The sequence below is a fragment of the Trichosurus vulpecula genome, chromosome 5 (genome assembly GCF_011100635.1).
Source record: "Trichosurus vulpecula isolate mTriVul1 chromosome 5, mTriVul1.pri, whole genome shotgun sequence".
NCBI classification, from domain to species: Eukaryota; Metazoa; Chordata; class Mammalia; order Diprotodontia; family Phalangeridae; genus Trichosurus; species Trichosurus vulpecula.
The window spans coordinates 109,820,050-109,835,614 of record NC_050577.1 but is presented as its reverse complement, the minus strand read 5'-3'; the positions used below and the strand labels follow the sequence as shown (position 1 = coordinate 109,835,614).

Below are 15,565 nucleotides of genomic sequence, written 5' to 3'. Positions count from 1 at the left end.
ATTTGTGCTAGGGAGATTAACTAGCAGGCTATTTTAATAGTCTAGACTTGAAGATGAGGAGGTTGTGGTGTGTCAAAGGACAGAAAGAACCACATGCAAGAGATGTTACAGCCAACAGACCCTCACAAGAGATTGCCTATGGTAAGTGGTAAGAGAGAGTGAGAAATTGAGGATGATGCGTAGATTGTGAGCCTGGATGACTAAAGGGGTGGTGAGGCACTTGATAGTAATGGAAAATCTAAGAAGAAAGGAGAGTTTGGTGGGAAAGAAAATGAGTTCAGTTTTGTACATGTTGAGTTTAAGATGTGAGTCAAACGTCCAGTTCTAGCATAGAATGTAGATAATAAAGATCAACTAAAGATGGTAAAGTAAATCAGTAAATTCAAAATATTAAGCATCAGAGTGGCACCAATAGGCACAAAAGGGAAAAGAGTAGAATAGGAAAACGGTATACCAGTTAGTGATTTCAATTTCTCGCGAGCATCTAGAACACATTAAAGCTATGATTAGTGAGCCATAGAAAGGAAAATAGCATTCACTAAAAGCAAGAATATAATCAAGAATGAATGAATGAAAAATTTATTAAATGTTTATTATATGCAAAACATTGTACTAAGCCCTGGGGATACATAGAAAAATTAGACAGTCCCTGCTCTCAAGGAGTTCCAGGTCCAAGGGGAGAGCCAACACAAATAGGCAGGCTTCAGCTGTTTCAGATGGGAAGGTTTCATGGTCCTTAGGGCACAACAGCAAAGTACATGGCCAATGTCATCTCCAAATCATATCACTTTCTAATGTTCAACCATTTGACAGTGCCAAGGGCTTTGGTGGCAAGACCAAGCAGCTGGGGCTGTTGCACCAGCAGAGGCAGGTGCCAGGCTGCATCTCCACAGAGGCTGCTTTGCAGAATGATGGCTATGGTCCTGGGCAGGAAACACTGCTGTTTCCAAAGTTCCATCTCTATTGAGCTGTGAGGACAGATGGTGGTCGAAAGGGTGGTGGTCATTTGACTTCCTCAGAGTTTCTTGCTGCTTCAGCTAGGCTGGAGGCGGCAGTTGGTGGGGATGGCTGGCCCTTCTCAACAAGCATTACTTCCCTGGAGAATGACTGTGAGGATTGGGCTGCAAGCAGGACCAGTATAACAGGAAGAACATTTAGACTAACTTCATTCCTTTTTGTCCAGTTAATATACTGACAGATCAGGGGAATGATAAAGGCATGGTATATCCTTAGATATCATTTGATTTTATTCTAAATAATTTTCAAATTCCTTTGAAAAACATGTATATGCAAATATGCAAATAATAACAAAAGAAAACGAGAAAATAAAATAGAAAATAAAAGTGATGTAAGCAGCTTCTTTGAAACATATCAATGATTCCAAGGATCATCAATTAAGAGCTTAAAGGGATTTTACAAGCCATGCAATCTAAGCTCCTCCTTTTACAGATGAGGACACTGAAGCCCAGAAAAAATAGGAGGTTAGACACAATAGGTAGTAAGTAGCAGACCTAGGATTTGAACCCTGAACTTGACTCCAAGTCCAATACTCATTCCACTGTCCCTCAGTTCTTTTGGGGATTAAATACTCTCAGCTTGATGCAAGTGTGTGGGATAAGGATGTCCTTCTGAGAATGTGTGTTTCAAAAAGAGGATACCAGCATTTGGGAAAAGATTATGGCCACCATTTCTAGTCCATGTGGAGCCAAACTGACCAACAGAAAAAGAAGCAGCAATAAGGCAGAGATGCAGGTGCCTGGAAATGGGGAGGTCACCATTTAAGCCAGCCACGTGAAACAGTTAAGGCTTCTGCCATCATGCACAGTATGTACTGAGATAGCCAGCGCATTCTCACACTATTTGAGTTTGTTACAATCCCCTGAGGTTTCACTGATCCAGGATTGATACACACTACAGGTCCCAGGTGGCGAGACTTCAGCATTCATCCTCCAGGCAAGTCCCTACACCCTTTCTGGTCCCTTGATAGTTATGGAGAATCAATTTAGGGGGCACTCATAATGCAGAGTGGCTCATTAGAGGAGGAACACACAGATGCAAGGCATCTCCCCTCCCACCCACCCCACGAACTATGGGGGTGGGAGGTTTCACTCTGGAACATCCTTGGTAGGAGTTGTTTGGCTTGAGTTTTATCCTTTAGGTACCTTATATTTCTGTAGTAAATGAACTATTTTCAGTATCACTGTATGAGGTCATGTAATTAATAACAGAATTGATATTTTGAGATAGAAATTCAGAGATTGGGGTGATGAGCATTAGTTTGCATAGCTAGAATCAGGATTTAAAATCTATAGTGTTCAGTTTTGTTTCCGGGATTTTTTTTTTGTCTCTGTGAAAGATTTTTTTTTCTTTTCACAGTGACTATGGAAATTTGAAATGTAACCATAAATGTAATTTCCCTTTTCCATACACTGGTAAAAACAAAAGATGTACACGTTTAACTTTAATTCAGTAGTGACAAAATTGCTCCATTTATTCCTGTGACCTCTCCTAAACTCCTTTTTTTCTGTATCTAACTGGGTTTTGTTGCTACTGTTGTTGCCTGGGAGATTAATTGATAGTTCTACCAAAATATCATTCTTTTTATTTACAAAGTTGTATTTATCGTGTATGGGCATAATAACCTTACTTCTCTTCCCATTACTTCAGTTACTTTATTTATGTTTTAAAGCCCTGATTCTCAAAGTATGACTTTCAAACAGTATGATTTACTGAGTTGAGTGATGGAGAATATTATGGCATTTGTATCCCAGATTTTGCCTCAGTTGAAGCCAGGGATTGGAATAAAAAGAGAAGTCTCATCCTCCTCTTTTTCTTCTCCTTATTCCTCTCTCTCTCTCTCTCCCTTCCCCTCTCCTCCCCTCCTCCTCCCTTTCTTTCCCTTTCCTCCCCCCCCCCCCGCTCCTCTCCAGTCTCCTCTCTTCTTTTTTTAATGGAGAGGGATGGTAGAAGGAGTTACATCGCCAAATCTTGTACAACTTTCCCCAATTTTATTTTATGAAGCTACAGATATTTATAACCTTAAAAAATCAGTTCAGAAAATGTGTCTCTAATACTGTCATACAGGTCTTAGACTTTAACCCAGACCCAAGTTTCACAGCAACTTTAAAGGGAAATCAAATCTTGACATTAGTGGTCATCTCAGTTCCATCTTATCACAAATAATTATCCTTTGAGAAACTAAAGTAATACATCAATTCTTTATTCCTTCAAAATAGTAGATTCTACTTTCCACAAGACAAAGCCTAGGCTTAAAAGATTTTGCTTTACTTCTAAATCCCCAAAACCAAAAGTTGACTAGATTTGAACACTTATTCTCACTTCCTCTTTCACTTACATGCTCTAGTTTTTGCCGTGAAGTACTAAAGAGTCCAGAGCTACTACTGGATTGGTTAACCTCATCCAGTTCTTTCCAACTGTGATAAGATAAACTTTAAATTTATGTTTTAAAACCTTATTACATTTCCTTTTAAAATATTCTTTTTAAAACATAATGTTCTGGAGAAGCTCTTTCAGAAAGCACTTGGATCAGAAACAAGTTTGTATTTGATACTGCATTGGAGTTAAGGGAATTAGCACAAAAGCATCTATTCTGCAAACCCTATTATAGCACTTAATTCAAGGTCAGCAACCTACCAGGAAGTAGTTATGGAGTAGAGGTGATTTTCTTTCTTAAGAAGAAAGTAAAAAATTACTCCTTTTGATTGGGAAAAGGCATAGAATTTTAAAGCTATAAAAGACTAGAAATGAAGGAATGAGAGCTGGGAGAGCTATATAAGGTCTTGACTTATAGATCCAGTATTGAAAAGAACCTCAGAGACCAGCTAGCCCAACACTCTCATTTTACATGTGAGGAAACTGAGGTTTGTTGGAATTTAATAACTTGCAAAAGGTCATACACAGGTTAGATGTCAGAAGTGTGACAACTCAGGCCCTCCAGAGCCAAAGCTGTTTCCACTGTAAGCATGTTGCCTTCTTTCCAGTATGTCAATGGAGAGATATATCTGGGTAACTGTGATTACTCTCTCTACTTCTGCCCACGTGGAGGAGAAGAAAGAGCAGTGCTTGAATGAGTGGCCTGTCTTTCTGACTTTGTAGGTCTCCCTAAACTAGCTAAGAGACTGGGGGACTAAGAAACAAGTCACAGATTCCAGGTGTAAAAAGCTCTGGGAGCTTTGAAGCCAAGTGAAATCATATCAATGAGCAATGAACGAGTTGAAGAATTTCAGTGTCAAATTGAATATGACAGGAGGAGCTAAGGATCTTTCTTTTTATAAAATGGAAGGATTAAAGAAAAGATTAAATTAAAAAAATAAACATTATTGACAAAAGAACCAAACTGTATGAAGGGTTTGGGTTTGTTTTGTTTTGCTTTGCTTAATCCCAATCTATGCAACGACTTCTCTAAAATGTCTTACTCTTGCCTCCCCATAGCATGAAGGTGATGCTGTGTTCTCAAAGACTATAGAATCAGGATCCTTGCCCTGACAGATTTTACCGTTCTAGAAAGGCTAGCAACAGACCACATTTACTTTCCATAGACCAGTCTAAGTATGGCAGACAGGCTCACTGCCTAGCCAGTTGATGAATGGCAAACCAAAACTCAAAGACAAACACAAATGCCCCTCTATCCTGGGTAGCTTCCTAATGCTGTAGGGAGGGGAGAAAAAGTTGCAGAAAAGCAACAGAAGGTAATATAAATCAGGCACTTTTTGATTAACAACTGTAGGTACTCTAAATGTGAAATCCTTGTCCAGCGACCAATGCGTAGAACTACCCAGGTGAGGAAAATATCCAAGGGGAGATAAGCAATGGATGGCCTGTGTACTCCACTGGTATCTCCAGTGGAGATGAAGAGGAAGACCCTAAGCACTCAGGAAGACTCTGGGTAGAAAATTTACATGAGGGAACAGACAAACATTGCATGGGATGAGAAAGTGTGGAGGGGTTGTGATCCTAAGATGAGAGAAAGTATCCACATCAATGAGACCACAGACAATTGCAGAATCTTGGCCTGGCTGAATGCTATTTTTGGAGGCTAAAAATGAAAATAATTATAATAAAAATAATATATATTTCTATCTCACATAAGCCACACTTGTAGGATAAGCTTAATATTCTTAAGATTATAGATTCAGAGCTGGAAGAGACCTTAGAGGCTTTTGAGTCAAACACTCTCATTTTATAAACGACAAAAAGGAGAATGAGAGAGAAGTGACCTGCCTCAAGTCACACAGCTAGACAGAATTTGAATTCAGGTCTTTCTGACTCCAAGACCAGCATTCTTTCCACTATGCTGCATAAACCACATTTGGCAACTGAAGCCCTGAGAAATTATGTGATTTGCCCAAAGTAACAGAGCTAGCAAATCTCTAAAGGAAGATTTGAATTTGTCTATCTGACACTAAGCCTTCTACCCACATCATTATCTAGCTGCCTCTGGGTAATTGAGGCCCAGAGAGGTTATGCGACTTGCCCAAGATCATGGCTAAAATATCACAGGCACCCTGAAGACCAGAAAAATCTGTCTCCAAGGAAAGTACATCTAAGAGGACATAGCTACCAGGGGCTGAATTTGCAAACTGAGATCTACTGAGGAAACACAGATAAATATATGATAATGGTGATGAAGCCAGCTGGCATTTATATAGTTCCTTAAAGCATGCAAAGTGTTTTACAGATTTTATCCCGTTTTATTTCATTTTATCCTCACAACAACTTTGTGAGGCAGGTGGCTCCTCTTATCCCCATTTCGCAGATGAGGTAATTGAAGCAGGGAGATTCTAAGTAACTTGCCTAGAGCCACAAAGCTAATCAGTGTCTCAGGTAGTTATTTGAGCTCTGGTCTTCCTGACTCCGGGTCCAGCACTGTATGGACTTAGTGTCTGCATTTCAAAGAGATTTAGGCATGTTTGGTTTAGAGTTTTGCTGTGATTAAACCAACATTTATTAAATTCATTCTGTAATTGGTGAGAATTCCTTATTTTCCTTCTCCTTGAACTTGAGGTGTTTGGTGGGGGGAAGAGCAAGGAAAGAAGGCACCACTTACTCTGTCATCCATCCACCACTTTGAGATGAAGGGGGGGAAAGAAGAGAGATAATTAGGGCAGGAAGGAAAGGAGAGTTGGGGAGAGAGAGCATCTTGCACCTTCTCCAAAATGAGAAATGGAAGTAAAATCACCCGATGTCCTGAAATATTGCTTTGCTTCTTCTTCTTCCACCCTACTTAGAGGTTCAGTAAGAATTGACTTGCCCCATGCTGGCCTTCAGGGAGAACACCTACATGTTCCAGAAGGCATGCCAGGCACACTAGCAAAAGATGATGAACTCCACTGAGGACCATGAACGGGAAAAGGACGAATTGGTTCTTTCAGTCATGAGGAGCATCAGAGACGTGTTTACCTCTAAAACAAGTGAATCGTCAAGGGATAGGAAGCAAGGCTTAAGACTGTACTCTTGGGCTACTCACTTCTCTAGGAGATCTTGAGCCTCCTTCTCGGAAAGTTGGTTTGCATCTGAAGTTAATCTGCCAATCAAAAGACACACAGAAAGAAACATTAGGGAGAAGTATAGGCAAGTCTAAATACAGAACTGGAAGGGAACCAACATTGGCCAATATTGAGAATGCACAGTAAATGAGACCATTAGGATTGATCAAAGAGTTTTAGAGGGATACTGGAGATCACCTAGATCAAGGGGATCTTAACCTGTGGTCTGCAGGGCCTATAGATAGATGGCAGGGAGTCCAGGAACTTGGATGGGAAAACAATTTTTATTTCTACTAACCTCTACCTGAAATGTAGCATTCTATTCAATTATGAATGTAGGCAGCAAATAATGATTTTGAGAAGTGGGGCCATAAGCTTTGGCAGACTGCCAAAGGAGCCTGTGACCCCAAAAGGATAAGAACCCCTGATTCTGATCCAACCCTCTCATCTTCTAGGCTGTAAATGGAAGTGGTGTGAGAACTGAAGTGACTTGTGCTAGGTATTAACCCCTGAGGGAGTAACTGCTTTTGTCATTATGAAATGCCCGTATCTGAGGATAAGCATATCTCAAATGAGTCATTTTACTGAAAGGTGACACTATTCTGTCCTATCCCCCCCTGGAAATCATCATAATAATAGCAACATGACTTTATAAAACATTCACAGATCCATCATCTGAGTTGATCCTCATCACAAGCTTGTAAAGTGAGCAGAGCAGGCATTCTTATTCCCATTTTGCTGAGGAGGAAACTGAGGCTTGGTGAGTCATCTGTCCAAGATCACACTGCTAGTAAGTGGCAGAGGAAAGAGATAACCAATTGGAGGTTATTAAGAGGCAGAGCAGTGACCTTTCAGGGACTGAAGTGACTCAAAGCTAGGCTCCGGTTTTAACAAACTGAAAGTTGGCACTTAGGAAGTTGAAAATTTACAAAGCAGTGATTCACAATGCAAAAGGCTCCTGGAATCAGAGATTTAGAGCTGGAAGAAATGTTATAGAGCACTCAGCCCAATTCCCTTATTTTATAGGTGAGGTAATTGACGCTCAGAAAAGTGAATTTTTCCTTTATTAAAGGATTCACCACAGTGTTTCTTTAAATTTAAATTTCCTTAATGTTTTAATTTCCTTTTTTGATAGTTACTAAACAAGTATATGCAGGAAATATTATAGATACATTTTATCTAGACTTTGACAAAGCCTTTGATAAAGTATCTCTTGTCATTCTTGAGGAAATATTATAGATACATTTCATCTAGACTTTGACAAAGCCTTTGATAAAGTATCTATTGCCATTCTTATGGAAAAGGTGGAAAGATATGGGCTAAAAAAATAATAAAAAATAAAAATGTCAAGTGTTTTAAAGTGTTTGTTTACAGATCACTGGTACTTGAGAGGAAGGTATAGGAGGATGGGGATGGTATTAAGGCAACAGAGAGGGAAGGAGGAAGAAAATCATAGGACATATGCATAGAATGTATGCATAGAAAACTAGAAGGGATTTTATAAATTATCTAGTCTAATCCCTTCATTTTAAAAATGAGGAAACTGAAAGAGGTTAAGTTACTGGCCCAAGATCACATAACAGTAAGTAGCAAAGCCAGGAATTGAACCCAGTTCCTCTGACTCTTACTAAGTAAGTGTTAGGAGCCGTTGCCAATTAGAAACCCAATTAGAAACCTACATAGCATCACTGAAAGGAAAATAGAAGCCAATGAAAAAAATCTAGATTGAGGCTTACAAAAATTCAGTCTACAGGGTGTTTTAAAGGTATCTAAAGGAAGGTGCAGCTATATTAGAAAAGTAAGTGAGCTGGGGAAAGAGGAACAAAATGAGAGAGAACATGGACAGTGAGAAGGATGGTGATCACAGGACAGGGAAACAGGGGAAAAAGAAATATTACAGAGAGGCTCTTTCTTCTTTGCAGAGCTTTCCTTCCTCCTACACAGAGCAGTAAAGAGGGCAGTGTAGAATCCAAATTTTCCCAGTTAAGCATTTGAGATGCAATCTCCACCCCCAAGTTTGTTGTTGCTGTTCAGTCATGTCTGACTCTCTGTGACCTCATCTGGGGTTTTCTTGGCAAAGATACTGGAATGGTTTGCCATTTCCTTCCCCAGCTCATTTTACTGATGAGGAAACTGAGGCAAACAGGGTTAACTGACTTGCCCAGGTTCACACAGATAGACGTGTCTGAGGTCACATTCGAACTCAGGTCCTTCTTTCTGACTCCAGGGCCAGTGCTCTATCCACTGCACCATCCACTGCTCTATCCACAGCCACCATCCACTGCACTAGCTACCCCACCCCCAAGTTCATATGGTGGTCATATAAACAAAGTGCAAAGGCAGGTCTTAGACCTAATAATTGGCTGTCTGTGTGTGTGTGTGTGTGTGTGTGTGTGTGTGTGTGTGTGTGTGTGTTTCTCCTTCTTCCCCTAGCCTTCTCCCCTCCTCCCTCCCCAGGAAAATCCAAGTGCTCCCAAAGGGGAGCCTGATTAGAAAGATCTGGATCCTGGTTTTAATGGCTTATGAAAGGGTTTGTTTTTCCCCCTATTTTTCTGTGTTTCACAGAAAAACTCAGAGGGAAATGAGAATAGGTGCAAGGAAAAGTGTAAGGCAAGGAAAAGACCTAGTGTTCATAAGACCTATTTCTGTTCTTATTGACCACCTCTAGTGAGGATTGTATGCAGAATCATTGGACTAATGGGGTTACAGAAATAGTTACAAGGTACATAAAAATGTAAGGAACTAGAGGCCTCTCTCTCTCTCTCTCTCTCTCTCTCTCTCTCTCTCTCTCTCGTTCTCACTCTCTGTCTATTTCTATATCTATCTGTCTGTCTCTTTGTCTGTCTATCTATCTCTTAAAGCTTCCCAAATAGTTTTAAGCAATTCAGAACTACAGTAGTTTCTTTCAGCAATAGAAAAGCAGCTATCAACAGCCACATGCAGAGGACAAAAGCAATATGGGTGGGTAAATTGCCTTTTTTCACAGTAGCTCTACAGACCAAATGAATAGAATATTATTAACTTTGCACCAATGGCTGTCGATCAAAGTGAACCAAAGTGGAAGGTTTTCCACAACCCAGCAGTTAACTAAAGAATAAGGTAGACAAAATTAAAGGTGTACATGTTTTGGGTTGTTTTTATAGTTTCAACATAATAGAGCTTCTTTCCCTTGGTTTTTATACTTGGCAGAAACCTTTGGAACTCCTTGAAATGAGATGGGATACATAAAAGGCATAGAGAACTGGCTTTTGGAAGATGGAATGCATGAACTATAGGAGGCTGTGCAGCAGGGGGCGCGCTCTTACCTTTTCTAGCTGCTCCATACAGGCTGTGTGGACCACAATTTTACAGACTGCACACTTCCTCCTGAGAGCTGATTTCTACAACATTTAATTTAAAAGAGAAGTTAGTGAAAGTCTGTGATTCAAGTTTCAATGGATTAAAGAATGTTTATATCAACAAGAACAACAATAAAATTCCCTAATAACCCAACTACTTACATTGATAAAAATAAATGGTTCTGCATATCAACAAACAAATGTTATAGACTGGGACAGCAACTAAGAAATTCCTTACATATATGAACTGAGAATGTAACTACTCCACCGAAGATCAAACTCCTTAGGCCTTCTGGATCTGCAAGCTCTATCCACTCAGTATAGCATCTGTGAAATGCCTCAAGTGCTCCAAGGTTCAATGTCCCATGGTCAGAGGTTCTCAACCCCTTTGGTTTGGGGACCCCTCTACACACTTAAAAATCATCGAGGACCCTAAAGAGATTTTTTAGATCATTTATGTCTATTGATATTTATAGTACTATATTTATAGTATATATTTATAGATATTTAAATATCTACTGATATTTATAGAAACTTAAAATATTAATCCATTTAAAAATAACAAGAACATTAAATATGAACATAAGTAATATGCTTATGAAAAAATAACTTTATTCTCCAAAATCAATGAATGAACATTAATCAAGAACCTACTATGTGCCAGACACTGTGCTAAATATTGGGGATATAAAGAGGCAAAAGATGGTCCTTGCCCTCAAGAAGGCATTGTTTTACATATTTTTGTAAATTTCTTTACTGTCTAGCTTAATAGAAGACAGCTAGATCTCCTAACTGCTTTTGCATTCAATCTGTTATAATATGTTGTTTTGGTTGGAGCATAAGAAGAAAATCTGGCCTCATACAGATAGGTATTTGGAAAAGGAAGTGGTATTTTAAGAGGCAAATAATATTTTATTATTATTGTTGTTAAGAAAATAGTTTTGACCTCAAGGACCCCCTGAAATGGTCTTGGGCATACTCATTGCCCTAGGTGCCAGTTATAATAGGAATTAATCTCACACCTAGGCCATACCAATAATCCCCTGAGTCAGGAAGACTACAGGAACTTGTTTATAGCCTCAGGAATAAAGAAGTCTTGTCATAACCAGGAGTCAAACCAAGAAAGTAATTAAAGAGGGGAGGAAAAGGAGGGGTTATTTAATTTTTTTAAAGCAACAAAAAAAGCATTCACTGCCTAAAGCTGCAACAGCAGCAACAGCAAGGAGAGCAAAGCAAATGAAGCACTGAATAGGAGTCAAGGTATAGCATCTTAGTCCCGTCCATGTTTTGGAAACCACTGAAAGTCATAGGGTCACATAAAAAGGCAGAGTTTCTCCAAGGTGGAAAATATGGCCCCAGGAAACATTTGGTCTAACAAGAGGGACTAAAACTAAATACTCCCAAAACCCAGCTTTCTTTAATTCATCCTGTTTTTACCAAAAACTCCTAAAGTGTGAGCCAATTCAAGGGAAGGCCAACAATCTTGTATAATATACATTTACTATTAAAAATGGCCCTGATGGCCTAAGAGCTAAGAAGGGTATTGCCTTTTTATAAAAGACAAAAACTGCAAGGGAAATTAAGGTCAACATGTATCACTCATAGATGGTTAAGCTTTTTTAAAAAAAAATGTAATAATGATGCTTTTCCCCCTCCACAGTCACTCCCAATAATGCCCCCTCATCTTTACTCCTGCATAGAACACTCCCTAGTAACAAAGAACAACATAGCAAAACAAACCATCCCATTGACTGCATCTAGTAATGTATGCAATATTCCACACCTGTAGTCTACCACCTTTCTACCAATAAGAAAGGGAGAGAGAGAGAGAGAGAGAGAGAGAGAGAGAGAAGGAGAAGAAGAAGAAGAAGAAGAAGGAGGAGGAGGAGGAGGAGGAAGGAAGGAAGGAAGGAAGGAAGGAAGGAAGGAAGGGAAGGAGGAAGGGAGGGAGGGAAAGATCAGTCTTCTGGTACCCAGACTAGTCTTTACACTTATTCTAAATTCAGATGATGCATTTTTATACAAAAACTTAAGTTTGAGATTTTTCCCCACTATTAACAGTAGGTCTCTGTTATTTATTGCATTCCTACCACAGCAAAGTCCTAGTGTAGTTACTCTCAAGGCTGTTCTGTTCTCCCAGGATAGATTTCTGGTGGTCACACCTTTCATACCTTTCTTCTCCATTGGAGAACAATTCTAAACTAATTTAACAAGTGGATGGGAAGGAGTAGTGTCCTACACACCCTTTCTCAGCTTCCTTTTGTGTGCCGTCTCCCTTCACTAGACTGTAAGTTCCTAGAGGGCAGGGACTGTCTTTCTTTTTCATATCTATATCCCCAGGGTTTAGCACGGTTGCTGGACTGACTGAACCAAGCAGCCACAGCTGAGCTGAGAGATCTGGAGACTTGAAGGAAGGCAAGGCAACAACTTAGAAGGTGTATGAGAAATGGGACAGTATTCTCTACTTTAAAGGCTGAAAGGATTCATCTAAGAGGGGCACCTGAAGAGTATCATTAGGATGACTCCACAAGGCTCCACAAAACACTGCATTCACATGCAACATTGCTTCAATTAGGCCCTTCAGACCTTCAGGAAGCAGCCCTTTCTGAAATGATGGTTACTCAGAATAATGAGACTCAATTATCCTTGTGACATGAGGAAAGAACATGGTTAATTATTAGAGATCTGTTTATTTTTTCTGTTTACGAAAGGCAAAACTACTCTTTCTGAAATGTTTCCTTGGGACCCTGGGTTTCTAGGAATGTGCTTAAATAGAGACAGGAAAAAACAACAACAAATAAATTAGAAACATAAAATTTTCGTTTGGAAATTACTTGCAAAGGGAGTCCATAATCTGCATGAATGTATACAAATTATTTTAATTAGTCCTCCAAATTATCCACATACCTAAATTTGGTCCACTGGGTAGAGCTCACTGTAGCATTTTTCCACTTTGCACAAGGCTTGAAAAACATGCTACTGGTCTACCGGAGCCTTTGCAGCTTTATTGTACCACATGACTAAACACAAGTGAGATCATGAAACAAATGCCTAACTACAGGCTATGAGGAATGGAATTTTATTTTGCACATTTATAAAAAGAAATAGAAAAATGTACTCCTCTTTTTGCCCTCATGTCTTATACTTTAGGAAGCTGTTTACCTTGCTTAGTCCCACCTTAGTAAGTGGGGATGGGGTGTGTGCAGGGAACTTCCTAACAAATAGTGTTACAATGGGAGATAATAGGTGGTATCCCCCCTTAACTTTACTCCTCCCCCACCCCCCCACTCCCCCCCCACACACACGAAAGGTCTTCAAGGGAAAGCAGGAGATGTTGGAGATGTTCCATCTGGAACAGGAAGTTCCTCATAGACTGGAGAGGTAGTTTCTAAGGATGCTTCCAAATATGAAGTTCTGTGAAATTCTAATGAAGCCCGTTTCTTTAACATCAAAAGCACAGTATGCAATTCGTGAGCCCCTTCTTTAGAGAGAGGGATAGCTAAACAGAAACCCTAAAGTCATTCTTTCTGGTGACCGTTTTAGCAGAACTCAGGAAACCAGACTGAATTATAGACAGCTCCCCATAATTTGCAGAGCAGCTAGGCAGCACAGTGTGCAAAGCATTTGGAATCCAGATCTGAGTTCAAATCCTGCCTTAGACATTAGCTATGTAACCCCGAGCAAGTAACTTGACCTTTGTCTGCCTCAGTTTCCTCATCTGTAAAATGGAGATAAAAAGAGTGCCTTCCTCCCAGAGTTACTGTGAAGCTCAAATGTCACATTTGTAAAGCACTCTGAAAACTTTAAAATGCTATGTGAATGTTAGTTATCATCATTATTATCTTGGCAAACTAACACCTAAGGCCAGACCAAAAATGGCAAGCATTAGAGAAAGGTCTTTAAAAAAAAAGTACACAAATACTTCAGTTCAACAACTACCAGATATCAACCTGCTGTATTTCAGAGGAGTGGCAGCAGGGGCATACTGGTGCTGGAGCTGGCCTCTAAGACCAAAAAGACCACGATTCAAGCCGCACTTCTGTTCATACTAGCTATGTGAGAAGGAATTCATCACTTAACCTTTTAGGGCTCCTAAGTAACATTTTTTAAAATAAGTTTTTATTGCTATCTTCTGGTTTTTGTATCATCATAATTATTCCAAGTATCCCTCCTACTCTCCCTCCCAGAGAGCCATCCCATTTAAAAAAGTAGTAGTTTTTAAAGAAGGGGAAAAAAATCAACACAACAGATCAATACATTGAAAAAATCCAAAAACATAACACAATGGATAACACCTGTGGACCTCTCACCTCCACAAAGGGGCGGGTCGGAGGTGTCTTCTCATATCTCTTCATTCCAGTCTTGCTTGACCTTTATAAATCTGCTAATTTACTTTTGATTTGCTGTGTGCAGTTGTTCATTGCATTTATTTTGTTGTAGTTATGCCCCCCAAGTAACTTAACAAAACTACAAATCTACAAATTGCAGCATAGCTACTGATCTGCATTGTAAAAGGTTGCTTCCACACTGGAAGGTCCGTGTGTAAGGTGGGATAGTGACTGGCCAATGGGAGGTCCATCATTTCAGCATCAACACAGTATTCTCAATGCTGCTCCAGGGTGTTCCTACTGAAGGACCCTGAGCTCTACTTTAGCATATGCAGATAGTCTATGGCCCTTATTGGCCTACTGATTGGCTGCTGAGCCAGAACTGGCTGTGTATTCAAAAAGTGCTAACTTGCCAAAGAAAGTCTCTCTCCTGCCTAGCTGGGGATACATCCTCCAATGGCCCTCCCATTGGCCAGCCCCACCACACACACACATACCCAATAAAATCGCAAGTATGGACCCCAAAAAATTTCTAGTAGTACTAGGAGTACCTATACAACAAAAATAAAATAATCTGTCTTCAAGAAGTTTATAATCTGTTGCAATGAGGGTAAATTGGTCCCAGAGTTCCACATGAACATCCCCAAAATTCCATGAGGTCCCCTAAACCAGGCACAGAATATCTGCCTATGCTCCAAAGAATGGCCCCTAAAGGTCCAGTTCACCCATATGTACTATTTTGTAACAATGTTTCTATGGCAAAATGTACTATTTCCATTTGAACTGCTACCTCCTTACCCTTATCCCTACTAGGTAGTGGGGCCAGATTCCCTCCATTCCCAACCGACAGGGTGTCCCTCCTGTGGCCTGGAACACAGACTCCAGCACAGTGGGCTGGGGAAGCATTCTACTGTCAATCTAGTAGGGGCCTCAGGGAAGGTGGGTTGGGCTGGTGTAACAACAAGCACGCTAGCGTACCCAGGATGGCCTGCTAGCACCGGTTCTTTGATCAGCTTTTCTAGGAAAGACTGCTCAAAAAGAGGCTAACAATCCTACTTTTAATTACATTCACTAGTTCAGGGTAAAAGTCAGAACCCTGAATATCAGAGAAAATACAGAGAAAAATACAAGCAGAGAAATTAGCACAAAGACCAACAGACAGGGTTCTAACTGCCTGATCAAAGCAACATTGCTATATACTTTACATACATCACTGGATCAAGAGAGCCTTTACATCTGAGTAGTCGGAGAGCTCTGAATATATGGCTACTCAGAGTCTCAACCAGAAAATCAAAAGGTCCTTTTCATAAGTAAGACCCCAAAGCAAAGTGCCTACTCAGAGTGCACATATACTACTCAGAGCCAGAAAGCATCATAACCCTCATGATTCAGT

General features: G+C 40.0%; 1 protein-coding gene across 1 annotated transcript in view; it reads right to left on the bottom strand.

Moving 5' to 3' along the window:
- The window catches only part of DGKI (diacylglycerol kinase iota), a 569,495-nt gene that overhangs the window by 337,771 nt on the left and 216,159 nt on the right, over positions 1-15,565 (bottom strand). The window contains 2 exon segments of the mRNA XM_036761364.1: positions 6,488-6,544; positions 9,812-9,886. Of these exon segments, the coding sequence (XP_036617259.1) occupies positions 6,488-6,544; positions 9,812-9,886 (132 nt within the window).